The sequence below is a fragment of the Cricetulus griseus genome, chromosome 9, assembly GCF_003668045.3.
Source record: "Cricetulus griseus strain 17A/GY chromosome 9, alternate assembly CriGri-PICRH-1.0, whole genome shotgun sequence".
NCBI classification, from domain to species: Eukaryota; Metazoa; Chordata; class Mammalia; order Rodentia; family Cricetidae; genus Cricetulus; species Cricetulus griseus.
The window spans coordinates 25,437,477-25,465,413 of NC_048602.1; the positions used below are offsets into that span (position 1 = coordinate 25,437,477).

The 27,937-nt window shown below is 43.7% G+C and overlaps 1 protein-coding gene and 1 pseudogene across 4 annotated transcripts; one reads left to right on the plus strand and one right to left on the minus strand.

Annotated features, from left to right (window-relative positions):
* The first annotated feature begins 346 nt into the window (after positions 1–346).
* Positions 347–19,700, plus strand: LOC100768170 (neurotrophin receptor-interacting factor 1). 4 transcript variants are annotated; one of them, XM_027431194.2, is made up of 7 exons: positions 347–491; positions 1,317–1,443; positions 2,265–2,360; positions 14,598–15,080; positions 16,011–16,099; positions 17,191–17,317; positions 17,706–19,700. In XM_027431194.2, the coding sequence occupies exons 1-7, from the start codon at positions 459–461 to the stop codon at positions 19,229–19,231; spliced, it is 2,481 nt and encodes an 826-aa protein (XP_027286995.1). In that variant the 5' UTR covers positions 347–458; the 3' UTR covers positions 19,232–19,700. The 4 variants fall into 4 exon arrangements, with proteins under 4 accessions (XP_027286995.1, XP_035305419.1, XP_027286996.1 ...); XM_035449528.1 differs by having other exon boundaries at positions 402–491; positions 1,278–1,443; XM_027431195.2 differs by lacking the exon at positions 347–491 and adding an exon at positions 508–659.
* A 4,921-nt stretch (positions 19,701–24,621) lies between these two features.
* On the minus strand, positions 24,622–25,425 carry LOC103163655 (annotated as a pseudogene).
* Between the last annotated feature and the right edge of the window lie 2,512 nt (positions 25,426–27,937).

Below are 27,937 nucleotides of genomic sequence, written 5' to 3' on the forward strand. Positions count from 1 at the left end.
TCAGCCGACGCCGTCAGACGTCTCCTCCCCGTTCCCGGGTGACGGCCGCGCGCTTCTCTGGACGCACGGACCGACGGACGGACGGCGCGCGCGCGCGCGCGCGGGGGCGTCTGGGAGTTGTAGTCCCGGGCCTGGCGCTGCGGCGGTTCGCGGGCCGAGCGCGTCCCGTGCGCTCGCGGGGCCGCGTCGACGCCGTCGGGGCCGCTCCCTGCTCGCGGCGTCTCCCGTTGCCGCCCCGGGGCCCGGAGCGCGTGCGACGCGCAGGCGCGGGGCGGACGGCGGCGTCGGAAGCGCGGGCCCCGCGGCCCCGGGAGCCGACTCGTGGGCGCGCAGAGCGAGCGCGCGGGAGCCGGGAGGGCGGGGCGGGGCGAGCTTCCGGCCCCTCCTCGGCCCCGCCCTCCCGCTTCCGTCCTCACCTCGGCAGCGCGGGCCCCTCCCGGGACAGCACCGAGGGCAGCATGAGCTCCACGGCCGCCCCGGGCCGGCCCCGCGTGAGTAGAGGCTGCCGGGAGCTCCCGAGGCCGCGGGCGAGCGCAGTCTGCGCGGAGGGGAGGCCTCGATGTCCCCGGGGGACGGAGACGGGGACGGGGACCCGGGTGTCAAGTGCGGGCTCCCCAGGCCGGGTGCAGGCTCTTGGGGTGCATTGAGTTCGTGTGAGGGTGAGCACTGTGTGTGTGAGCACTGTGAGGGTGAGCACTGTGTGTGTGAGCACTGTGAGGGTGAGCAAGTGTGTCAGAGAGAGCACTGTGTGTGAGGGTGAGCACTGTGTGAGAGAGAGCACTGTGTGAGGGTGAGCACTGTGTGTGTGAGGGTGAGCACTGTGTGTGTGAGGGTGAGCACTGTGTGTGTGAGGGTGAGCACTGTGTGTGTGAGGGTGAGCACTGTGTGAGGGTGAGCACCCCTGTGAGGACAGGACAGCTTTCCCAATCGCTCCTCCTTACAAAATGCGGAGCCTGAAATACCAAACCCAGGCTTGGCAGCATCATTACCCACTGAACCGTGGGCAGAAACTGCCAAGTCTAAGAGGAGAGGAGGCTCCTCGTGTTTAGTTTTCAGCAACTACTTTGAGGAGGTGACAATTCATTAACAGGAACAGTGGTGTAGATGGGAACCAGCAGTCCTGTCCCCTGGTTAATGAGAAATGAACGGGTTTTCACAGAGTAGAGGTCACGGGTGTCCTCTTGATTAGAGTAGGAGCAATATGAGATGAGACAGTCAGAATGTTGCTGGCTCGTTGTGGTAGGCTTCCCATTTTTCTGTCCCCGTGGAAAAGGAAGATCCCTGGCTGAACAACAACAACATCCTGTGGGTTTTAGGAACCTATGGAGTTTGAAGACGTGTCACTTACATTTACCGAGGAAGAGTGGGCACAGCTGGACCACGAACAGAAATGCCTCTACAAGGAAATCATGCTGGAGAACTACAATAACGTGATTTCAGTAGGTAAGGCAGCCTCCACATTAATAGAAATGCTTGCGCCTTGGGTGGGTGATACACACATGGAATTCCATCACTCCAGAGGAGGAGGAGGAAGAATGGAATTTTGGGGCCCGTCTTCTTGACTCTGCCTCCTTCCTCCTCACCTTCCTTTGTTTTAACTCCTAGTGTGTGATGCCTCTGAGCCGTTTGTCTTGGGCTTAGACTGGACAGACCATAACATAACAGAAATGTTATGGCAGTGGAGAGCTTGGGAGAAAAGAAAAGGCACTTTTTCAGTATAACTTGGGAAGCTTTGGCCACTCCATACATCAGAGCCTCTGAATACTGGCTAGAGCCTATAACAGGTATTCACAACTGCAGTGACAGTTGCCTGTGGTTGTTTTTGGCACTCCCAGCATATGGGATGTCTATGTCCAGCAACTCAGGGGTATCATTAAAGATGGTGATTTCTTTTTGTTCTTAGGAAGTTTTCTGCCCTTTCTAGTTATTGCATAGCTGTGGCTCCAAGGTTCCTGTCTATGTTTAGGCAGAAACAAGAAAAGTAGATATTCCTGACAGTTCTTTATCAGCTGTCACATTTTTGCAAAGAAGGAAAAACTTGCCCAGAGTGTCCCCCAATTGAACAATCTCCCTTTTCACTTCATGGTTCCTCAGCTGTCAAGGGAACCAAAGAAATCAACAAAAGGAAGGGCTGTGTAGTTGTCACTGCCCAAGGCCTGACGTCCTCTTGTCACAGCGTGGGGGAAGGAAGGGCTATAGTGCTGCAGCAGGACAGCATTTTCTCTGAGCAGACTCCCCAAGCCCTGTCTCTTTCCCTTGAGCAGAACATCACTTTTCCAAGCCAAATGTGATATCTCAGTTAGAAGAAGTAGAAGACTTCTGGCCAGTGGAGAGAGAAAGTCCTCAAGAGACCTTTCCAGGTGAGATCCAGGCGAGAGGGAGTTCACAAAAGGGATGGGCCTACTGATGACTCTGAGACTAATGTCTTCTATGTGGTAGAGATTATGAGAACTCAGATAGCATGTTGTAATTACTGTATGTTACTTTCAATCTGCAGTCATTTTTCCTTGGTGCTGCTGATAAGCCCAGGGCATTTCACACAATCAGCAGTGCAAACAGACATGCTATCACTGAATTAACATCCCCAGTCTCAGTCCTTAATTGCAGTGGGGTTTATAATAATTGGGGTTTGTGTGAGGTAGTCATAGTGGTGTTTGGGTCTGGAATTTTGTTACTGTTTTTTATTTTCTGTTTTGTTTTGAGATAAGGTCTTATGCAACCCAATCTGGCCTACAACCTACTACATAAATAAATTTCTAGTCATCCCTCTAGCTTAAAAGTTCTGGGATTACAAATATGTGCTACTACACTGGCACCTGTTTTGATTTCTTTTCTATGTTTTGTTGTTATTATTGTTTTTAACCACATAAGCATATTATCTGAATACTTGTGTGAATTCAAGTATTTTAACTTTGTTTTTTGTTATTAACTATGTTCACTTTGTATGTGGTGGGCATATACTAATTCTTCTATTTGTTGGAAACACCTTCTTTCCATAAAATAAATTGCTATGTCAAGGTACAGATGCTTTGATCTTTTGTGCTTTTCCTCTCTGGGTGCATGCCATAATGCTCTATATTTAATTGTATCTTGGTATATTTTCATTCCCCTGTAATTAAAAAAAAAAAAAAAAAAAAAAAAAAAAAACAACTTAGGATGTCTTTGGTCTTCTAGTCCTCTAGATAAGTATCAGCTTGCCTGAGTTAGTTGAGAATATCCTGTTAGACTTTACATTAAATTGGATTAGACTCACATTGTTGCTGTTACTTGTGCTGGTTAATCCTCTCTTGCACAGTTGTTGAGATGAATCTGTCATCCTGCTACATTTTCTAACATTGGTGTTTGAATTACTTTTCTGCTGCTGTGAAGATGAGAGAAAGCATTTAATTGAGGGCTTGCTCACAGTTTCTGAGGGTGAGTCTGTGACCATCATGGTGAGGAGCACACCAGTGGGTAGGCAGGCATGGCACTGGAGCAGTAGTGGGAGCTTACATCCTGATCCACAATCAGGAAGCAAGACACAGCTCCTGATACCTGGGAATGATGTGGGCTTTTGAAATCTTATAACCCACCCCATTGACACAACTCTATCAAGATCATATTGAGTCCTTTTCAAACAGTTCCACCATCTGGGAACCAAGCATTCAGATATATTAGCCCATAGGAGCCATTCTCCTTCAAATCACCCCAATCTACTTGCCCCCCAAAACCCCATGGTAGTATCATAATACAAAATGCATTCAGTCCAAGTAAAAAGCTCCCCATATTCTTTCAAAGTCTTGGGGTCTGGATTGATGGCTCAGTGGTTAGAACATTGGCTGTTCTTGCAGAGGACCTAGGTTCAATCCGCAGCACCCACATAGTGGATGACTCCATCCCAGGGGATCTGACCCATTCTTCTGTGCTCTGAGGGCACTGAACTCACACATGCACGTACACTCACCGTAGTTAATAATGAATAAAATTTTAAATTAAAGAAGTTCAAATTCTTTCAACTGTAACCCCCTTTAAATGCAAAAGGCTAGTTACATACTTCCAACACATAAATGGCAGAGAATATATATTACCATTCCAAAAGCAGAAAAGTATGAAAATATGTATCCAAGCAAGTTCAAAACCAAGCACAGCAACTCCAAACCCAGAAACTCCGTGTAATTTGGAGCTTGCTAACAGCTTCAGAGGGTTAGCCATTACCATCATAGTGGGTAACATGGCTACAGGCAGGCAGGCAGGCAGGCAGGCAGGCAAGGTGCTACAGCAATATCTGAGAACTTACATCTGATCCAGAAGCAGGAGGCAGAGTGATAGCTACTGGGACTGGCATGAGCTTTTGGAACACTCCCAGTGACTCACCTCTTCTGACAAGTCCACAACTTCTACTCGTTGCCAAACAGTTCCACCAACTGGGACCAAGTATTCAAACCCATGAGTCCATGGTTATCAGTCTCCTTCAAACCACTACAACCACCAGGCCATCTCTTCAGCCCTATGTTAATGCTTTTCTTTGCTCTGTACAGTGACATAGTTGCATCATCATATACAAACATGATTCTGAAAGAAAGAGTGGTTATCTGGCCTCACTTAATAGGAAAATTGCCAGGTTTTGGTGAGCATGATCTTAGATGCTGCTTTGTTTCACATCAACATTCATCTGAATGACTAAATTTCCATCTAGTGCTAGAAATGAATGAGCATCCATAATGCTTCCTGTTTCCCTTCTAGAATCCTCCCAGGTGGTCAGAGTGGTTTTCTCCTTCCAATAGTTAGTGGTAACAGTAGATTTAAGAAATGCCTTGCTATGAGGTTATATTTTTGTGTTAATCTTCATAAGTGACAGGGTTGTATTCACTGTCTTTGCTATCTTCAACTGTTTTATTTATGTGTTGGCTCTAAAGCCCACTGTATGCTACTGGATGCTTGTCTTTTTTTTATGCTGTGGTGCAAGTAGCATCAGAGCCACAGCATCTGGCACTATTCACCTATCAAGTCTCCATCTGGTGCCATCTTTCGTGATGACTATTAGCTGGAACACAAAGGGACTGGAGTCTCTGACTTAGTGCACCCCTCCTCTGGACCCTATATTAGGAGTAGGTAACCAAAAAACAAAAAATTTGCAGGTTAAGTTGACTGTCCATATTAGCTGTAAGGGGAGTTTGACTTTCATTGTTGAGCTTTATTATAACTTGGCTTATCATAGCTCACTCTGGTTGGTTTGTCCATAAAGAGCAGTGGTGGGACAGAGATGGAGATGGAAAGGGGCTTCAGTAGCATCTAGGGGTGAAACAATGCCTGCTGGGAGAGTAGCAGCAGGTTTAGGGAGAATTTAGGAGTGTGTTTGACTCAAAGGTAGACTCAGTGGATCCAGGTAAGTAATTAGCTAAACTGGACAAACAAAGCTGCTGAGAATTCTTATGGGTGAAGAAGGCCCTGAAGGGCTTTCCTGTGGCTGTTTGTACTCTGCATTCTTTTTGTGGTCCTGGAGCCTGATCCCAGGGCCTTGTATATTCTAAGCTACTGGGCTACATCCCCAGCCTTGCACTGCAAGAAAAACATTGTATGAACTTTTGTAATTAATGTATATTAAAGGTACAAACAATTTTAAGAAGTTGAACCTTGGTTTTCTTTTTCCATGATGACATAATGTTGAGTAGAACTTTACACTGATCATCTAAAGAGCTGCCTGATAGCATTCACCTTGAAAGTTCTTTTTTTTTTAAAGATTTTATTTATTTATTTATTATGAATACAACATTCTGCTTCCATGTCTATCTGCACACCAGAAGAGGGCACCAGATCTCATAGCAGATGGTTGGGAGCCACCATGTGGTTTCTGGGAATTGAACTCAGGACCTCTGGAAGAGCAGTCGGTGCTCTTAACCTCTGAGTCATCTCTCCAGCCCCTTGAAAGTTCTTTTTAAAGTATGCCATATGTCTCTACATGTTCTGTCAATAACTTATAAATGAAAAGGAACCTTAGATACACCCAAGGAGGTTTGCTAAGCTAACCTAATGCACTTGTTTGAACCTCAAATAGTCCATGTAGCAAATAAAAGTATGAGATCTTAGCATGTCATATATTACTATTAAATGAGATAATACATCTCCACTAGTCTCCCATGACTAGTGTGCTGTGCATCTTATTGATGCACAGAACTGAGTTTCAACCAAAAGTTGGGATTCTTTTTCACAACTCAGTTTTCACCATAGCTACAATGATATCATGAAATGTGGTTGTTGAAGTAATATGCAGAAAAGGATAAATCCTAAGACAAATGTCATTCATCCTCAAGAAAGCTTTCAATTGAATAAGATCTGTGAAGGCTTGGGACAATAAATTAGGTTGTCCTTGCTGGGTGTTGATGGTGCACACTCAGGAGGAAGAAGCAGGTGTATCTCTGTGATTTCAATGCCAACCTGGTCCACAGAGTGAGTTCCAGGACAGCCAAGGGTAAGCTAGATATACTGTGTCTCAACCCCCCTCTCATAAAACAGTTTGGACTCATATATTCAGTTGTCCTTCTTTGGCCATTCAGAAAAGCACAGCTACATGTAAGACCCTCAGATGGAACACTTGAAAGTCAACTACTCTTAATCATTAAAAAGGCAATGCTTAAAAGAGATTATTGGCCAGGCATGGTGGCACATAACTTTAGTCAAATCACTTGGGAGGCAGAAGAAATCTGATGTCTGTGAATTCTAGGCTACCAAGGTAATATAGTAGGAACCTGTCAAGAAATAAAGGAAGAAACTAAAAAAAAAAAAAAAAAAAAAAAAATCATCAGCCAGATGTTGGTGGTGCATGCCTTTAATCCCAGCACTAGGGAGGCAGAGGCAGGCAGATCACTGAGTTCGAGGCCAGCCTGGTCTCCAGAGTGCCAGGATAGGCTCCAAAGCTACACAGAGAAGCCCTGTCTCAAAAAACCAAAAAAAAAAAAAAAAAAAAAAAAGAAGAAGAAGGAAGGAAGGAAAGAAAGAGAAAGACACTAGGAAATGAATAACTCTTAATCATAGGAGAGCCTGGAAAATGTTTTTTTGTTTTTAATTTTTCTTTTATGTGTGTGTATATTTTGCCTGTGCATGTATTTGTGCACTGTAGTCATGCAATTCGCATATAGACGAGAAGAGGACATCTGATTCCCTGGGACTGCAGGTACAGATGGTTTTGAGCCATCATATGTGTGCTGGAAATGGAACCCAGGTCCTGAAAAAGCAACCATTGATGTTAACTGCTGAGCCATGTGTCTGGCCCCAAATTTAATATTATCAACTTAAGAAATGAAGCCGGAGGCGGGCTTTGTTGTCATACGCCTTTAATCACAGCACTTGGAAGGCAGAGGCAGATAGATATCTGAATTTGAGGCCAGTCTGGTCTACAAATCAAATTCCAGGGCAGCCAACACTGTCACACAGACAAACCCTGTCTCAAAAGCCAAAAAGGAAAAAAAAAATACAAAGCAGGAAGTGAACCTGATGAATATGATTGTGGCAACACTTTCATACAGTAAACAAGCTTATAAATATTTGATTTTACATTAAATAAATGTTTTCTCTTTTGTTTGAGAAAGAGGCAAATACTGCTATATTTAACTCTTTGTATGCCTAAAAGGAGGTCCATATTGCTAGAACAAACATATGGGGAGAATGAAAGAAATATTTACATGAAACGTTAGAGTAAATATGTAGAAAATGAAGGAATTTCATATATGCAAAATCTGAGGGGCCAAAGCCGTATATGTTTGTTTCGGAGTCAAGCATCTAGAATGAACATGTATTTTGGCTGTCGACTGGTACAGTGGTGTGTATGCATGGTGGGTTAATTTTTGTCCAAAACACATAGTCTCTCAACTTTCATGTGTTTGTGCTCTGGGGTCTTTGTATTGTGTGGGGATGTTCAAAAACACATTATGCAGTAACTGTCCTTAGCATGAGAAAGCCCAATTTCATCTCACCTTGACCTCCTTAACTATTAGAAGGCAAAAACTCTATACCAATCTATAAAGACATAGATGAGAGTCTTTTTGTGAATCTTTTGGCCTCTGCGAACTCACTCTAAGGCAAGAAATCTCAGAAATATGATTGGAGCCGGAACAGCTTCTGACCTAAGTTAGTCTTCTCTTCAGAAAACTCAAACGAGAACCCACACACACACCAGAAAAAAAAATAATAATTTTGTTTTTGGAAATTTTCTCATACCAAATACTGGCGTCTGAGAACTCTGAAATCATGAGGATGTACATGGTGTAGAAACTGTGCCTTGTGTGGCTGTCTTATTTGTCTTCGAAGCTGTGCCAGGGTTAGTCTTAAGAATGTAATCGCTATTGGGAAGCCACTGAGTATTATAGAGGTTACTGATGGGCATCCCTGTAAACATGACAATGTAGGAACCTTCAGTAGGAGTCCTCGTCCTGTTCTGTATCAGAGAACTCATATGGGCAAAGACTATGTGGATGTCTTCTGTGGGAAAATCATCAGATTAAAAACCCCTACATTATCTGAGAATGAAACACTCACTAGAAAGGATTACAGTGGTTAAGAAAAAGGAAATGTCAAAGGTCATGAATACGCAAACCCTGAATAAAATTTGAATAACACAAATTTATAACTGTAGGAAAGCAGTTTCTAACTTCTCTTATTCTGTATTCTAACATAATTATTGAATGATATGAATGAGAACAATAATCATTACCAGAATCCTATCCATTGCAATTTTTTAGCAGTATGGCTGCGTTGCTTGGAGCTTACTAAGGTACTAAAGAGTGAATAAGTATCTGAAGAAATCTCAAGAAACAAGGGTATATCTTCAAAGAGTATTTTAGTATGAGTCCAAGCTTTGAGGCAGTAAAGGGAAACTTTGAGACACAAAATATTACAAAGACCTCTGAGGTTCAGAGTCTTACTGATTTGTTCGAGACGCCAGAATCTAGAATGGCCATGTTGACATTTTTTTTTTTTTTTAGTTCTAGTTAGGGAACAAGCTTATTTCAAGTCCCTTCTCCCTCTCCTCCCCTCACCCATGTATTTGGCTAGAGACTAGTTCAGTAGTGTGTTTGCATGGTTTGTTGATTTCTGTTCAAGGACACATTTTCTCGCATCTTTCATGTTCTCTGGGACCTTTGCATACCAGCTGTCTGTCTGTCTCGTAGATCCTGATTCTCTTAAGTGGGTATCATTATCTGGCATCCACACTAGAATCTAGGGTAACTAGAAAGTCTGAGATACATTTGTAAAACCACTGACCACAGCATTGGAGCAAAAATTTGGGGGAGGGGTGATGAGGCATCCTTTGAAACCAAAAAAAAAAAAACAAAAAAACAAAAAAAACTTTTTTCAAAGCAGGAAACAAATAGCCAGGCCTGTTGTTATAGTCCTAGAATCCCAGCTACTTGGGGAGCTGAGGCAGAATCACAGGTTCGAGGCCAGTCTGGGCAATTTAGTGACCACTTGTCCTCAATAAAAAGCAAAAAGAAGGGCTGAAGATGTAGTTCAGTTGGCAAAGTTTTACCCAACACACGCAGGCCTTGGGTTGAAACCCCAGCACCACATAAACCAGTTATGAGGGTGGAGTCCTAGAATTGTTGAGCAGGGGAGGTAAGTAGAAAGTAGAACATCTTTTATTTTCATTTTTTTGTTTGTTTCTTTGGTTTGGTTTTCCAGACAGGGTTCTCTGTATATAGCTTTGGAGCCTCTCCTGGGACTCTGTGTAGACCAGGCTGGCCCTGAACTCACGGAGACACACCTTTCTCTGCCTCCCAAGAGCTGGGATCAAAGGTGTCTGCCACCACTGCACATCTAGATCATCTGAAATTTTTTAAAGTTCTCTATTACGTGAAGTTCCAAGCCAGCCTGGGTGGCTGCCCTGCCTCAGAGAAAAAAAGAAAAAGAGTGAGTCCTCCTTGATACAGCTCATTGATTGAGCACTCATTTTGTGTAGGCTAGCTCCCAGCAAAGAAGAAAAAATCAGAAAGGAGAAGAAAAGATTAGCGCATGAACTTTATTTCTTTTTAGACAAAATACAAACAACTGATGCACAAAATAAATCACAAGTTAAACCTCTGTAGAGGAGAGGGAGGGAATCTATACAGATACTCTGAAATGCATGTAACTTTTTTTTTTTTTTTTGCTATACCATAGATCTTTAATTTTTATTTAGTCCATTCTTTATGGAAGCCACATACCTACTCACTTCTAGAATACTGTCATTGGAACTGTCAGCTCTTCAATTGGCAAGTTTGGGGTAATATTAAAGCATACCTCTCAAAATAACATTTCTATAAGAATAGTCTGCTGTCTAATGATTCGGGTTGACATTTTTTTTTTTTTTTAGTTCTAGTTAGGGAACAAGCTTATTTCAAGTCCCTTCTCCCTCTCCTCCCCTCACCCCCCCTCCTCCCCCACCCCCAGCCCCCCCCACCCCATCCACCCACCACTCCCCAGGCAGGGTAGGGCCCTCAACGGGGGCTCTGCAAAGTCCACCAAGTCTTCCTATGCTGGTCCTGGGCCCTTCCCCATGTGTCCAGGGCCAGAGTGTAACGCTTCATGTGGGATGGGCTCTCAAAGCCCCTTCTTGCACCAGGGAAAAATACTAATCCACCACCAGAGGCTCCCTGGAGTGCAGAGGCCTCCTTATTGACATCCATGTTCAGGGGTCTGGATCAGTCTTGTACAGGCCTCCTGGACAGCATCTGGGGTCGATGTGCTCTGCCTTGTTCAGGTTAACTGTTCCTGTGGGTTTCTCCAACCTGGTTGGAGAACAGACCCCTTCGTTCTTCATTCCTCCCTCTCTTCAACTAAATTCCCGATTTCAGCACATTGTATATCTGTGGATGTCTGTCTCTGTTTCCATCAGCCACTGGATGAGGGCTCTAGGATGGCATAAAGAGAAGTCATCAATCTCATTTTAGGGGGAGGGTTTTTAGGTTATCCTCTCCACCGTTGCCTGGATTGACAGATCGTGTCATCCTTGTAGATCTCTGGAGATCTCCCTGGTTCCAGATCCCTTCTCGGGCCTACAGTGGCTCCCTCTGATATAGTATCTCTCATCCTGCTCTCTTTCCTCTATTCTTCCCCCAACTCAATGTTTCTGCCCCTCCATTTTCTCTCCTCTTCTCCTCTTCTCTTGCTCTTATTGTAGCAGCTCCTTCCCCCCCCCCTCATGCCCCCAATTAGTTCGGGAGTTCATGCCACTTCCATTCCTGGGGACCATTTATCCCTTAGAGTCCTTCATGTTTCCTAGTTTCTTTGGTGAAGAGGATTATAGGCTGGTAATCCTTTGCTCTATGTCTAAAATTCATATATCAGTGAGTACATACCATGTTTGTCTTTTTGTGACTGGGTTACCTCACTCAGGATGGTTTCCTCTAGTTCCATCCATTTGCCTGCGAATTTCAAGATTCCATTGGTTTTTTCTGCTGAGTAGTACTCCATTGTGTAAATGTACCACATTTTCTCAGTCCACTCTTCAGTAGAGGGGCATCTAGGTTGCTTCCAGGTTCTGGCTATTACAAACAATGCTGCTATGAACATGGTTGAACATATGTCCTTGTTGTAAGTACATGCCCTATTTGGGTATATACCCAAGAGAGGAATGGCTGGATCTTGAGGTAGGCTGATTCCCATTTTTCTGAGCAACCGCCATACTGATTTCCAGAGTGGTCTTACAAGATCGCACTCCCACCAGCAATGGAGGAGTGTTCCTTTTTCTCCACATCCTCTCCAGCATAGATTGTCATTGGTATTTTTTATTTTAGCCATTCTGACAGGCGTGAGATGGTATCTCAGAGTTGTTTTGAGTTGCATTTCTCTGATGGCCAATGATTTTGAGCACTTTGTTAAGTGTCTTTCAGCCATTTCAGATTCCTCTGTTGAGAATTCCCTATTTAGTTCTGCACCCCACTTTTTAATTTCATTGTTTGGTGTTTTGGTGGCTAGCTTCTTGAGCTCCTTATATATTTTGGAAATCAGTCCTCTGTCAGATGTGGGATTGGTGAAGATCTTTTCCCATTCTGTGGGTGGTCGTTTTATCCTACTGACTGTTTCCTTTGCCTTGCAGAAGCTTCTCAGTTTCAGGAGGTCCCATTTATTAATTGCAGACCTCAGTGTCTGTGCTACTGGCGTAATGTTCAGGTAGTGGTCTCCTGTGCCAATTTGTTCAAGGGTAGTCCCCACTTTCTCTTCTAGAAGATTCAGTGTGGCTGGATTTATGCTGAGATCTTTGATCCATTTGCACTTAAGTTTTGTACATGGTGACAGATATGGATCGATCTGCAATTTTCTGCATGTCCGAATCCAATTGTACCAGCACCATTTGTTGAAGATGCTATCTTTTTTCCATTGTATAGATTTAGCACCTTTGTCAAAAATAAGGTATCCATAGGTGCATGGGTCGATATCAGGGTTTTCAATTCGATTCCATTGGTCTATCAGTCTATTTTTGTGCCAATACCAAGCTGTTTTCAGAACTATGGCTCTATAGTAGAGCTTGAAGTCGGGGATGGTGATGCCTCCAGAAGATCCTTTATTGTAAAGAGTTGTTTTGGCTATCCTGGGCTTTTTATTTTTCCATATAAAGTTGAGTATTGTTCTTTCAATGTCTGTGAAAAACTGTGTTGGGATTTTGATGGGGATTGCGTTGAATCTGTAGATTGCTTTTGACAGGATTGCCATTTTTACTATGTTAATTCTACCTATCCAAGAGCATAGGAGATCTTTCCATTCTCTGGTATCTTCTTTAATTTCTTTCTTTAAAGTCTCAAAGTTCTTATTGTACAGATCTTTCACTTTTTTGGCTAGTGTTACCCCAAGATATTTTATGTTGCTTGTGGATATTGTGAAAGGTGATGTTTCCCTGATTTCTTTCTCATTGGATTTATCATCTGTATATAGTAGGGCTACTGATTTTTTTGAGTTAATTTTGTATCCTGCTACCTTGCTGAAGGTGTTTATCAGCCGTAGGAGTTCCCTGATAGAGTTTTTTGGGTCACTAATGAAGACTATCATGTCGTCTGCAAATAGTGAAAGTTTGACTTCTTCCTTTCCAATTTGTATCCCTTTGATCTCCTTTTCTTGTCTTATTGCTCTAGCTAGAACTTCAAGTACAATATTGAAGAGGTATGCAGAGAGTGGACATCCTTGTCTTGTTCCTGATTTTAGAGGAAACGCTTTGAGTTTCTCTCCATTTAGTTTGATGTTGGCTGTTGGTTTGGTGTATATTGCATTTATCATGTTTAGATATGTTCCTGTTATTCCTGTTCTCTCCAAGATCTTTATCATGAAGGGATGTTGGATTTTGTCAAAGGCTTTTTCAGCATCTAGTGAGATGATCATGTGGTTTTTCTTTTTCAGTTTGTTTATGTAGTGGATTACATTGATGGATTTTCGTATGTTGAACCATCCTTGCATCCCTGGGATGAAGCCTACTTGATCATGGTGGATGATTTTTCTGATATGTTCTTGGATTCGGTTGGCCAATATTTTATTGAGTATTTTAGCATCGATGGAAATGCATGTAACTTAATTATAAGACTTTGTATATATAAGAATGAGCCAGCTCCTTACATGCTGAGTAAAACAATATTTGTGTTCCTTTAAACATGTATGTGGAACTAGGTTTCAAGTACTCCGTGCTGGCCTCACCTTGCTATGTATCCAAGCTTGACCTTGAACTTCCTCCTACCTATATCCCCATCATGCTGAGGTTAAAGGTGTGCATTGCATTGCCTGGTTTTAACACATTGCTGAGGAATAGAGCCCAGGACTTCCCAAATGCTGGGTAATTTCCTTTTTTTATTTTTTTTATTTTTTTATTTTTTTTTAAGATTTTATTTATTTATTATGTATACAACATTCTGCTTCCGTGTATATCTGCACACCAGAAGAGGGCACCAGATCTCATAATGGATGGTTGTGAGCCACCATGTGGTTGCTGGGAATTGAACTCAGGACCTCTGGAAGAGCAGTCGGCGCTCTTAACCTCTGAGCCATCTCTCCAGCCCCCTATTTTTTTTATTTTTTATAATAGTTTTTAAATTTTATTTATTTATTTGTCATTTATACAATTCATGCCAGAAGAGGGCACCAGATCACATTACAGATGGTTGTGAGCCACCATGTAGTTGCTGGGAATTGAACTCAGAACCTCTGGAAGAACAGAGGTGCTCTTAACCCCAGAGCCATCTCTCCAGCCCAATTTCCTTTTTTTTAAAGATTTTTTTTTATTATGTGTACAGTGTTCTGTCTGCATGTATCCCTTCAGGCCAGAAGAGAGCACCAGATATCATTATGGATGGTTGTGAGCCACAATTTGCTTGCTAGGAATTGAACTCAGGACATTGGGAAGAGCAGCCAGTGGTCTTAGTCTCTCAGTGATTTCTCCAGCCCCTGCTAGGTAATTTTCTATCAACTAAGCTACAGACCCAGCCCTGTTTTTATTTTGTTTTATAGATGAATCTGTCTTTGTCAATCTGATTGGCCTAGAATTGAATATGTAGACTTGGCTAGACCCTTGCTTGCAGGGATCACTTGTTGCCCCTGGCACTCAAGTATAGCAATTATAGGCGTGTGCCACCCTGCCAAGCTTTTGCTCTGGTTTTCATTTACAGGATCTTCTGGGCCTTCTCTTGACACCGGAATAAAGTCCTTTCCTGATGAGAATCCCTTGATGAAGATCAAGGTTGTTGAGGTCCTTACACTGAACAAGGATGTGGCTGGTCCCCGGAATGCTCTTATTCAATCCCTCTATAGTGAAAGTGGAGAAGACCTGCGCCCTGATGACCTCAAGTCAGTTCAACAACCAGGCACGCATTTGACTGACAGTGAAGTCGCTCACCAGAAGTTCCGCCATTTCCAGTATGAAGAGTCAGATGATCCCCAGCAAGCAGTGTCTCAGCTTCGGGAGCTGTGTCACCAGTGGCTGCAGCCCAGTATACATTCAAAGAACTGGATGCTGGAGTTGCTGGTGCTTGAGCAGTTCCTGAGTGCGCTGCCTGAGAAGTTGCGGGTGTGGGTAGAATCACACCACCCAGAGGACTGCCAGGCAGCCGTGGCCCTGGTGGAGAATGTAACCTCGGTGTCTAAGGAAGGTGGTGAGTGCCATGGAAGGGTGGGGTGAGAAACATCTCTGGGAAGACTTTATGGAGGATTGTGGAGTGCTGGAGGGTTGGTCCCACTCCAGACCACAGACATCTGTGTCTGCCACACACTAGCAGGTCAGAGCTAATGCAAACCTGAAGTGGCTGGGGCTCCAGGCCTGTTCTCTCAAATGAAAACCTTCCATGGGCTTCAGTGGCAGCTCACAGATGCAGTGCTCTATTTTGTTTCTTTGTTTTGTTCTTTGTTTTTTGTTTTTTTCCATTCTCTTGGGATCCCTGACACATAGCCAGCCTTCCAGTTCTTTGTAGGGGCTATGAGGCACGACTCAAGTTCACTGAGCCTGTGGTGCTTCAGAAAAGATGTCACATGACTATTGAATACACAAGTGACAATACTAAGGTGGTGGAAAGGTCAGGGTACTGGTAGAGTGTATGGATGCTGTTTCTGTCACTGATAGCCGTGATGTCTAGAGTGGTAAAGAAAGGATGCAGGATGGATGTGCCCAGAGGCCATGAGCTAAGAATGCTTATAGAAGTTGAGAAGGCGAAGAATGGATTCTTCCCTGTGTCTGAAAGGAAGGGAAGGGGAACCACTCACCCATGTTAAGGGCTTGCAGACTAGAAACCAACTTTCCCTCTAAGAAGAAAGTATGAGGAAGCCATTGCCTCGGAAACTAGGGCTTGAAAGTGATGCTGGAGGGGGAAGGGGACAAAAGGTTTCAATCCTGGAAACCCCAGTCCCTCAGTGGTCCATGCAGGGTGACAGTCTGGGCCCCTCCAGGTAAAGGAATTGGTTCCCCCTTGTGAAGAGGTCAGCATAGACTGTGAAGGGACTTGGATATGCACAGCTCAGGGATTGCAGAGCCTGGCAGTTCTGCCTGCCTGAGGGCTACCATTGATCCCTTCCTGTGTCATCTTCTCCAGCTCTGCCTGCTTGCCATAAGGAGGCCACTGATCGACTGAAAGAGAAAAACAAGGACATGGCCACCTTACCAGTTACTGTACCACCTGAGGTAAGCAAAATCCTTACCTTTTGTGCCTTTGGTCATAAGGGGCCCAACCCAAATATGCCCCCTTCTACCCTGAAACTTGCTGAGCCTTCACACAAGATAGGCAGTTTTAACCTTCTGAGTTCTTTGGACCTAGTGGAGTTCTGCAACAAAGTGTGAAGAACAACCCTGCCTCCTGACATTGCAACCTGGCCATAGAGAAAGGAAAAGGCAGGAGTAAGTGGCCCAAAGCTGGTGAACATGAGAAGCAGAGCAACTAAGGCAGCCTATATGAACCACATTGTACCCGGTTAGAATGAGAGAGCCCTTGTCCTTCAGAAACACTCAGCTGGGGAATTAGGAATGGAACAGCACATCTCAGATCTGTCTGGACCAAACTAAGGCGCTGTGCATACAGCAAGATTAGCCTGTCGGCTATATGATGTGGTGTATATATGGCAATAGTTAGTGCTGTTCGCCCTGTTGGTGGTTTATCCTGCATCAGGCATTGAAATTGTTGGTTCTCATATAATGAGCAGTTTAGAGCAGGCTTCAAATAAGGCTACTGAGTGGCAATGGAAAGAAACTGATTGATTAATACCAGACCTTCTGCTTAGAATTCTATTCCTTCTATGGTAGGCTTTTCTCCATCTGGGCAAAAGGCAAGTTGGTGCAGTGGAAGAGTCTTCTTTTTTTTTAAGAATCTTTAGGGGCTCATGAAAACTGCAATAGCATAGGTGAATACTCCACATAGGTCAGACCTGTCTCACAGGCAGACATCTTCATTGTGGGTTTTACCCTAGAGGACAAGGCTGTCCTAGAGGAAGAAGGTCCTCTGGTAAGATGCTGCCCTTAAGGTGCAGCCTTGATACAGATGCTAGTATGATTGACGTGGCTTGCTTATTACACTTGTAGGTCTTTGTCAATCAGGGGCTCTGTCTACCAGCTTGGGGCCCAGACTTTTGTTTAGAGAAGTACACTGTCGATCTCTTTGGGCTTGAGAAGTCATTGTCTCTGAGCAAACCACCAAAGCAGAGGAGTCCCTATGTGGTATAATGTCCAGTGTCCTTTCTTCTGCCCCCATTGATAAACACCAGACTTTTACGACATTACAGGAGCCAGTGACCTTCCATGATGTGGCTGTGGACTTCAGTCAGGATGAGTGGCAGCTACTAGGTCGGATGCAGAAGACTGAGTATCGTGATGTGATGCTGGAGACCTTGGGCAACTTGGTCTCTGTGGGTAAGATCATGTCTACATTGAGAAGCCAAGGATCCCCTCAGGTCTCGTACTTTGGCTCTACCCATTGTAAGGATAGAGAGGGTCTCTTATTCGGTCAGGGATCTTTATCTAGAACTGTGACCCTGTTTGGGTATGGAACCTTGAGTGCACAGAGACAGCCTGAGGTTTGTTTTGGCTGTGGGGAAAGGGAAACACCCTTTGCTCTTACCCCAATATCTTGGTCACCAAATCGATTATTCCTGGTTTTGCTGCTAAACAGTGTGTCTGTCATTCCGTACACTGAATGACTATTTGAGGAGAGGATGTAACCTCATTTTATAATACAATTTGTTTCGTTGTCATTCTGGCACTTTTAACGACAGTATACCGATCGTTTGGTTCCTTTCAGGGTGGAAGCCTACATCGGGAAAACAAGAGTTAACTCAGGAATCTTCCAGTTCTGTGCTAGAACCAATTTGCGTCCCAAAATCAAAACATTTCTCAAGGAATGATACCAAATTTACTGTCTCTGAATGTATCTCAGAAGATGAGGTCCAAGGAATCCATACCATAAAATCAAGTCAGGTGGAAACTGTACAGGAAACAGGCCTCCCTGTGGACCTCTCTGAAAGCTCCACATCTCAGGGGCAAAGTAAGCTGCGCACAAGCCAGCGCTCAGTTGATGCAGTTCTTTTTAGAAAGCACTTGAATGTGAAAATTAACCAGAAGGGCTTTGGAAAGAGGAAAGCCAAGGAAAAAAACACTTCCATTCCACGAGACTCACCCATAAGAAATAAGCAGAAGGACTATGACGGGTGGCAAATCAGAGATGACAGCAATTCCAGGGTACATGGTTCTATACAAAACCACGAACAGGGTTCTGAGCAGAGTGAAGCTAGGGACAGCAAAGATGCCATTATACTTCTAGAACCTGCAAAAATTAACCAAAAAGCCACTGGCTCTGAAAGGGGTAAAGTCAGGGACAATAACAATGTCACGACACTGGATGCAAATGTAAAGATTCACAAGAAAGTTCCTAGAAGGGATAAAAGTGGGGAAAGCAGCAATGCCATGGCACAAGGTTCATCTATACCGAATCACCTGATGGGGGCTGAGGTAGGAAGATCCAGGGACAGGAACTGTTCCTTGACACAGGCTTCACCTGTAAGAATTCTCCAGAAAGGCTGTGTGGGTGGTAAAGTCCAGGGAAGGAGGAATTCCTTGAAACATGGAAGAGCTAACCAGAAGGGTTCTAACTCTAGTGGGAGAGTTGAGGAAATTAGTACTTCCTTAAAGCACACTCCCTATATAAAAATTCGCCCAAAGGCCTCGGAAAGAGGGAAAGGCAGTGAAATGAACACTTCCATTAAATACAGTCCCCACAGGGGTCCCGAAGGGGCCACTGCAAGGAAAGCCAACAATTGCAACAAAGCCACCAGCCAGCAATCTCGGCAGATATTTTTTATAAAAATTCACAAGGGGAGCCAAGTTTGCCGCTGCAGTGAATGTGGTAAACTGTTCCAGAATGCTAGGTATTTCTCGGTCCATAAAAAGATCCACACGGGAGAGAAGCCTTACATGTGTACTGTCTGCGGTAAAGCTTTTGTTCAGAGCTCCTCCCTCACCCAGCACTATAGAATTCACAGTGGAGAGAGACCATTTGAGTGTTCAGAGTGTGGGAGGGCCTTCAATGACCGTTCAGCCATCGCTCAGCACCTGAGAACTCATACTGGGGCTAGACCCTACCATTGCCAGAACTGTGGGAAAGCCTTCCGCCAGAGCTCACACCTCACCAGGCATCAGAGAACTCACACAGGGGAGCGCCCGTATGTGTGCACCAAGTGTGGGAAGGCTTTCACCCAGAGTTCACACCTTGTTGGGCATCAGAAAACACACAGGATAAACTTCAAGAAGCAGACCAAATCGCAGTCCTAGTGCCTTTCAAACCACTGCCTTTTCAGCTTTGGGATGCACTCTACAGACTAAGTAAGGACATCCCACACCTGAAGGACAGCTCAGGACACTGCCCAGCAAGCAGGAGTGAAACTGTCAGGGAGTTTTGGTTTTTTGTTTTTGTTTTTGTTTTTGTTTTGCTTTTTCGAGACAGGGTTTCTCTGTGGCTTTGGAGGCTGTCCTGCTCTTGTAGACCAGGTTGGTCTGGAATTCACAGAGATGTGGCTGCCTCTGCCTCCCGAGTGCTAGGTTTAAAGGCATGTGCCACCAACGCCCGGCCAGGGAGTTCTTAATTAGTTCATTTAGTCACTAAAATACAAAAGCTGAAAGTGGTCCTAAGTTTAAAAAGACAATTACCAAAAACTGCACTGATAATTATACACAGGGTCGTGTGTGACAAAATCCAAAAGAATGTGTAGATTATTAAATAAACTAATTGGTTTGAAATGTGTGTTTCCTGCTGTCATGGCTATTGTTGTTTAACAAAAACAAGCAGCTGGGTACATCTGTGAAGAATATTTTCTTAAATCTTTTGAGGTGGAGAGATCTATTTACTTTTAATCTGGGCCACTCCTACTGGCAGCCTATATATATGACAAGGGAGGAGGAAACTTGCTCTATTCTTAGCTAGTCCATTTTTCACCGGCACTAGACATTCTGGGATGTACTGAAACTGGCTGGACACCAAGCCTTGTGAACTGAGCAACGAATTGATTCTTGGACCTTCCATTGGTAGACATCCAGTGTTAGACTAGCTGGACCACAGCCTGTAAGTCATTCTAATAAATCTGTGTGTATGAGGGGACAAATACTCACATCTGGTACTAGAGAACCCCAGTACACCTGCTGAATTAAGAATATGTTGATTCTTTTTTTAAATATTTTATTTATTTATTATGTATACAACATTCTGCTTCCATGTCTGTCTACACACCAGAAGAGGGCACCAGATCTCATAACGGATGGCTGTGAGCCACCATGTGGTTGCTGGGAATTGAACTCAGGACCTCTGGAAGAGCAGCTGGTGCTCTTAACCTCTGAGCCATCTCTCCAGCCCCATGAATATGTTCATTCTTAATGAGCAACATTAAAACAAAGTCTTATCAAACAGTTCTAGCAGCTCTATTCAAAGATGGATGGAGTCCTTGGGCCCCAGGTCCCAGGTGAGTTGGGCAAACAAATCATTTCTCTCTTTAGGTCTCTGTGATGAAATGGTTCAGTGTACAGATGGCAGGAAATCTTCAGGAATCATTGGAGGCCCAGAAGTCCCTAGTGAATCCAGAGATACATGGGCATATCCTCAGGCTTTACAAGGGAGAGGAGTTTCCTCAGCTAATTGCTCCTTGATATGTTCAACAACGAACACTGGCAACGCCATGGCATGTGATTGATGCCCACTTTCAAACTTTTTTTCAAAAAATTCTCACTAGCCATAGGGCTCATCTGGTAAAGGGTGCCCACCACCAAGCCTCCTGACCTGAGTTTAGTCTCTAGTACCCACATGTGGAGAGAGAGAACTGCTCCTTGCAGGTGGTCCACTGTATGCCATGGTGTACAGTCCCACTAAATAAACTATACCAACTCTTTTGGGAGTTGGGGAGATGGCTCGATGGTTAAAAGTTCTTCTTGTGTAGACTGGTTCCTCGCATCCACCTTTGGAGATTCAAATCTACCTATAACTCCAGCTCCAGGGCCATCGAACACCTTGGCACCTAAACTTGTATATACCCATACAGGCACACAGAATTAAAACAGATATGTTTTTTATTCTCCAGTGAGTATATGAACAACACAAATTGGACTTGCTTTGTTTTTTGGAATTTTTGTTTCCTTTGGGGGGAGGGTTCTTGAGGGTGGGAGACAAACCTGAGAAGTGAGTGTGCATTGTGTGAATTTTCCAAATAATACAAAATACTGTTCGACAAGAAACTCCAGATGACATACAGACCACTTCATCCTTTTCTCCATGCTTCCACATTGCTCTTCTAAGTTCTTTATAATATTTGCAAACATTCTAGGGCTGGAGAAATGGCTCAGAGGTTAAGAGCAGTGACTGTTCTTCCAGAAGTCCTGAGTTCAATTCCCAGCAACCACATGGTGACTCACAAACATCTATAATGAGATCTTATGCCCTCTTCTAGCCTGTAGGCAAACACGTAGGCAGATCACTGTAAACATAATAAATAAATCATTTGCAAACATTCTAGAGCTGGGGTTGTGGCCCAGTGATTAAGCATGTGCTTTGCATATATGAAGCCAAGTGCAACTCCAGTACATGTGTGCATGATCAAACAGACACACATACACAAATACACACACACACACACACACACACACACACACACACACACACACACACCAGAGCACTTAGAATCTAACCTATAGTGCTTGTATATTCATTCCCTCTTGGGTGAATGCCTCACCTTTCTCTAAAGCAAATATGAGTCTGAGACAGGACCAAATTGCAAATATTCTGTAAAATCGAGTACGTGAGAAAAGGGCTATGAGGAGGCATAGGTCAGTCACAGTACAGTTATTGCCATGGGGTGTTTCATTGCTTCAGCAACCCACTACAGTGTGTTAATATTTCTGAAATGGACTAAACTGTGTCCAAAGGTGTGTTAGCTAGTAAACTACTCCATGTTATTGCCTATCATGTATGAAACAAGTGTTTGGATTAGAGATCAAAACCTAAGAATCTCATTTTTCTGGATCCATAACACTAAGATGGGCCTCTCCGAAGGTGAGGAGCTAGGAGTGGTCAAGAGATGGAAAATATGAATACAGGAGAATTTTGGATCAGAAGATGCAACCTGCAACGTAGGAAATTATTGTTTGCCTATATGTTCTATGTAATGAGCAATTCCAAATTAGTGGCAGAAAACAACAGCCATATATTTTTCGGTTTATGGGTAAATTTGGAGACCATACATAAGTTTCCTAAATCTTACATCTTACTTATTTATAAGTAAAAATCTTACATGTTTACTTATGTAAACATAAACATCTTATTATGTTTACAGGGATCTCAGCCAGAAAGACAAAAAGAGTTGAGAACTGAATGTCTAGGGCCATTCGAATGTAGCTTAGATGTAAATGGACTCTGGGTGTGTTGATTGCCTTTCATGATCGCAGATGGCAAGTAGGGTCAAGTTGAAATCTGTCATTGAGCCTGTCAGCCTCTCTTGCCCTCTTCTTCCTGTCTTTACCTTCAGATTTTTAAGGTAAAGGCTGACACACTGAGGACCTTCCTACCCAGAGAGAGATGTCTATAACCTGGCTGGACTCCCTTCACAAGCTAAAGGGAGTCTGACTTCCCTGGCATTGAGTTTGTGAGTGATGCTTAGAAGATGACATAAGGTAGTTTCTACCCTCCTTGCCACCATGCGCCAGAGAGCCATAAAATAAAGGACCTCTGGTGACAAGTGGCTAGTCAGTGACTTCAATCAAATGGAGTCCAGCTGACCTGGTGCTTTCCCTAAATTGGGCCTTGGGACGAAGGTGAAATAAAAGACATGGGGGGTTTTAAGAGGAAGGAAAGGTTCCCAGCAGGAGGAATGGGTGATTCCCAATCAGGCCCAACTTCTCAGTCATTAGGTTCAGTTGGCAAGGAAGAGAGATTCCCTCATCATCTCTTTTCAGTCTAAATAAAAAGGAAGTTTTTAACTTTAAAAGAACTGAAATGCCTTTGGTGGGTTTTCCCTTTGATGTCATTCCTTATGTCTTCTAATTAGTTTTGGTTTGAAGTCTATTTTGTTAGATATTCAAATGGGTATGCCAGCTTGCTTCTTAGGTCCACTTTCTTGGTATGTCTTTTTCTAACCCATGATTGACGTTTAGGTGGTTATTCTAGGATGTAGCAGAAGGATGGATCCTGTTAGTCTGTGTCTTATTATTAGGAAATTGAGACCATTGATGCTGAGAGATATCAATGGCCAATGATTATTGATTCTTTTTTGGTTTATCCTTTTGGGTTTTTCAAAACAGGGTTTCTTTGTGTAACAACTCTGCTATCCTGGAACTAGCTCTGTTACCAGGCTGGCCTAGAACTCACAGAGATCCACCTGCCTCTACCTCCTGCTCTTGTGTTTCCATGGGTGTAGTTAGCGTCCTTAGGTTGGAGTTTTCCTTCTTTCAACTCTGTAGGGCTGGTTTGGTAAATAGATACTGTTTAAATACTGCTTTACTTTGGAACACGTTTTCTCCATCTATGGTGATTGAACTTTTGCTGGATACAGTTGGCATCTGAGTTGGCATCTGTGGTCTCTCAGAGTCTGCAAAACATTTGTCAAGGCCCTTCTGGCTTCTAGAGTCTCCATGGAGAAGTCAGATGTAATTCTAATAGATCTGCCTTTATATGTTACTTGTTATTTTCCTTTGTAGCTTTTAATATTCTTGTAGTTGTATTGCATGTTTGATGCTTTGATTATTATGTGGTGAGGGACTTTCTTTTATTTGGTGCTCTGTATGCTTCTTGCACTGTTATATACATCACCTTCTTTAGGTTAAAACAGTTTTCTTCTATAATTTTGTTGAAAACATTTTTCTGGGCCTTTGACCTGGGTTTCTTCTCCTTCTATATTCCTATTATTCTTAGGTTTGGACTTTTCATGGTGTTCCAGATCTCCTGGATGTTTTCTGCCAGGAGCTTTTAAGATTTAATATTTTGTTTAACTGATGTATCTAATTGTTCTATCATATTTTCTTTTTTGAGGGGGAGGGTCCAGACAGGGTTTCTCTGAGGCTTTGAAGGCTGTCCTGGAACTAGCTCTTGTAGACCAGGCTTGTCTCAAACTCACAGAGATCTGCCTGCCTCTGCCTCCTGAGTGCTGGGATTAAAAGCGTGCACCACTACCACCCAGTTCTGTCATATTTTCAATGCCTAAGATTCCCCCCTGTTTTTCAAGACAGGGTTTCTATATAGCTTTGGAGCCTGCCCTGAAACTCACTCTGTAGAGCAACCTGGCCTCAAACTCACAGAGATCCACCTGTTTCTGCCTCCCAAGTTCTGAGATTAAAGGTATGTGCCAGCACCACCTGGTGCCTCCCATATCTCTCATATTCTGTTGGTAAAGCTTTCTCTCTGTGCTTCCTGCTTGAATTCTTAAATTTTTCGTTTCCAGAATTCCCTCAGTTTGTGGTTTCTTTTTTTTTTTCCTTTTCCCGTAATATTTTGCTCAAGGTATTTCCCCCCAAATAAGTTGAGAACCATGGATTTGAGAAGGGAGACCTCAAAAACAGGGTGACTTAGCACAAGAGGGATTGGAGGGGAGGGAAATGACTGCGACTTGCTCCCGGGGACTGGAGAAAATGAAAAAATAAGAAAATGAAAAGGAGGGTTGGCATCCATCAGGCTTCTGTGCGAATCATCCTCACCTCATCCAGATTTTCCTGATCCCTTCATCACTGTCTTCATCTTCATCGATATCTTCCAAGTCTTCCTCCTCTCCATCATCATTATCTGCCTCTCTCCATCATATCAGGAACCAAATAGCACTGCAAGGGGTTTGACCAAATATCGTCTTTGATGACCTCTCCTAACGCATCTGCCCCTTCCTCAGACTGGGCAGTAAACCAGTCTGGTTCTTTCTGGTTCTCCATGCTGCCTCTCTTCCTGCTGGCCTTATTCCGTGTTTCATTGAGCATTTTGTCCAATCCTTTCCCACTTTCCATTTGATTCCAGTGGACTTTGAAGCTGGGTCACCACTCCCATTCAGGTGGAATTCTTTGGAGAGAATTTTATTTTCAAAGTAAGGATTTCATCAAAGTGCAAATCTCTTCTGTCACTTCTGTCAAATTCTGTCACTTCAACTCTGGTCAAGGAATGCAGAGTCTCGTCATCTTCCTCCCCACGCCGTGCAGACACCTGTGGATGGTTGACAAATGTCATTCCCCAGAAATGTGGAATTTGGGCAATCAATTCTCACCTATTCTGAAAAAAAAATGGTTAGCTAGGGGAGTTTGTTATAGGTTTGTTCTACTTTCAAAATTTCCTCAATGGCTTGTTCTTCAAGTCTGTCTGTTTCACTTTGGGCGTCAGTGTGTTCTGTTGCTTCTTGCTGTTCTTTTTCTCCCTTTGACAGGCTGGGAGAGGACTTGTCCTCCACGTTCGCAGCAGGAGCCAGTTTGGGTCTCTCGGGCTGAGGTAGGAGCACAGATTGACATTTTTCCGGCCATGTAAGGACGGAAGTGGCAAGAAGTCAGTGGCCAGAGCTTCAGTGTTTCACAGCAGGAAGAAAGACCCAGGAACTAGTTTGTGTTTTCTTTATGGATTCCATATCCATTTTCTGGTCTTTTAACAATTTTATTCATTTCCTTGCACTGTATTTTCACAGATTTTTGAAAAGATTTATTAGTCTCCTCTTTAATGACCTCTATGGTCTTCATACAGGAGTTTGAAGGTCTTTTTCGTGTGCATCAGATATGTTGGAATATTCGGGGCCTACTGTGGTAGAATAGCTGGGCTCTGCCTGGGTTTTATTGTGTTTATATACCAGCGTCTAGCCATCTGGGTGGAGGTGGGATGATTATAGGTCTGGGTGCTGATTTGGGGATCTTTTCTATGTTGAGTGGGTGTTTCTGTTTTCTCTCTTTTTGAAGAATGTGATGGCTGTGTGTTGCTTGTTAGGAGATATTCTCTAGATCTGATAGTTGTGGCCACTGGGGATTCCAGATAAAATGTGTTTCTGTGTACTGGGAGCTGACACTTAGGAATTGGGCTGCGCTAGGGGTCTCAAGGGAATCAAAGGAATGGAGGGAGGCAGGGAAGAAAGGTCACCCCAGAAAGTCTGCTATAGTGCTGGGGATGAGAGAGGAATGGAAGGAGGGAGAAAATCCACTGGTAGCCTACCAGCTTCCCTGGCAGGAGTGTTCTGTGTGTTAGCATGGGGTGCCAACCTATTGGGGGCTGGGGTAAAGTGGGGGAAGAAGGCTAGAAATGAATGCTCTGTGGGATCCACAGGGGATGTGGGTGTCTGGGGATGAGGAAGGCTGCGTTGGTGTTCTGTTCATAGAGAATAGACTGGGGGATTGGATTAGGAGAGGAGGAGGGAGTGGCGAATGTCTTACCTGTTTTCCTGGTGTTCTTGGCAGGTGTGTTCCCAGGGAATTCTGGCTGATGTTGGAGACTTGGATAATGGGACGAGTTGGGGGAAGGATAGCTGGGGGAGAAGACCTTTGTGATCCATTGGGGATGGTGTCAGAGAGGAAAGGGAGACCTTGGCAGGTTTTTCTGCTAGAGAGCTTGGTGTAAGACTGGGGGATTGGATTTGAGGGAGCAGAAAAAGAGGTGTGGCTCCCCCACCAGTCTACTTGTTGCCCTGGCAGAAGCAGACCTTGGGTTAGCAGGGGTATCTGCTGGGGTTGGGGGCAGGATAAAGCAATGAGTGGGGCTGGAGGAGGTTAGAAGGGAAAGATCACAGGGAGCCACAGGAGATAGGACATGTCAGAAGCGTTCTGCTGAAGAGCTGGGGTGAGATCGTGATTATCTCTTACAAGCCTGTTCTTTTCTAATGAGAAATATAATTCAGAGATCAAAATAGAATTGGAGTTGGGTTAAATTGGAGGAGTAGAAGAAAGAGATACCATAATCAGGATATAGTGTGTGAGAAAATAATTTTTTTTTTCTTTTTCGAGACAGGGTTTCTCTGTGGCTTTGGAGGCTGTCCTGGAACTAGCTCTTGTAGACCAGGCTGGTCTCGAACTCACAGAGATCCTCTGCCTCTGCCTCCCAAGTGCTGGGATTAAAGGCGTGCACCACCAACGCCCGGCAAATAATCTATTTTTTAAAATATGGGGGAAAAGAAAAGTATATCAAAGTAAATAGGAATTTGAGAAGTCTTATGAGTGTTACTGGTATAAGAATTTTCTCTCTAAAGTCTCTGGCCTCATTTGACAACAGGAAACTCACCCCAGAGAAGCCTAATGAGTGGGATCAAAGTGAGAAATGTTTCAGTTGGAGTTCTTGCTTTATTGCTCATCACAGAATTCATATGGAAGAGAAATGTGATGACTGATTTGAGTATTCCTCCATTATATTTGGGTTTTTTTGTTTGGTTGGTTGGTTTTTGGTTTTTCGAGACAGGGTTTCTTTGCGGCTTTGGAGACTGTCCTGGAACTAGCTCTTGTAGACCAGGCTGGTCTTGAACTCAGAGATCCACCTGCCTCTGCCTCCCAAGTGCTGGTATTAAAGGCTGCACCACCAAGTCCTAGTTCTATGTTTGGTGTTTTTATTTACTGTACTAAAATTTTTCTTCATTGTATTTATATCATGAAAGGGCATTGATTTAGTCCAGTACTTTTTCTACATCATCAGAATGGCTTGTTCTTCTTTTGTTCTGTTAATGTGGTTATGTTATTTATGTCTAAATCTTTGAATTGTAAGAATGATTCCTATTTGGCTGTGGTGTAGAATCCTTTCAGTGTACTCTTGAACTGAGTTTTTTAGTATATTGTTCAGTAGTTTTGCATCAATATTCGTAACAGGTATTAGTTTGTGTTTTTTCCCTTGAAGTCTCTCTCTCTCTCTCTCTCTCTCTCTCTCTCTCTCTCTCTCTCTCTCTCTCTTTTCTTTCTTCTTCTTTCTTCTTCCTTTTTTGAGACAGGATTTCTTTGTGTAGCCCAGAAATTGGGAGGCAGAGACAGGCAGATCTCTGTTTGAGGCCACTCTTGTCTACAGAGTGAGCTCCA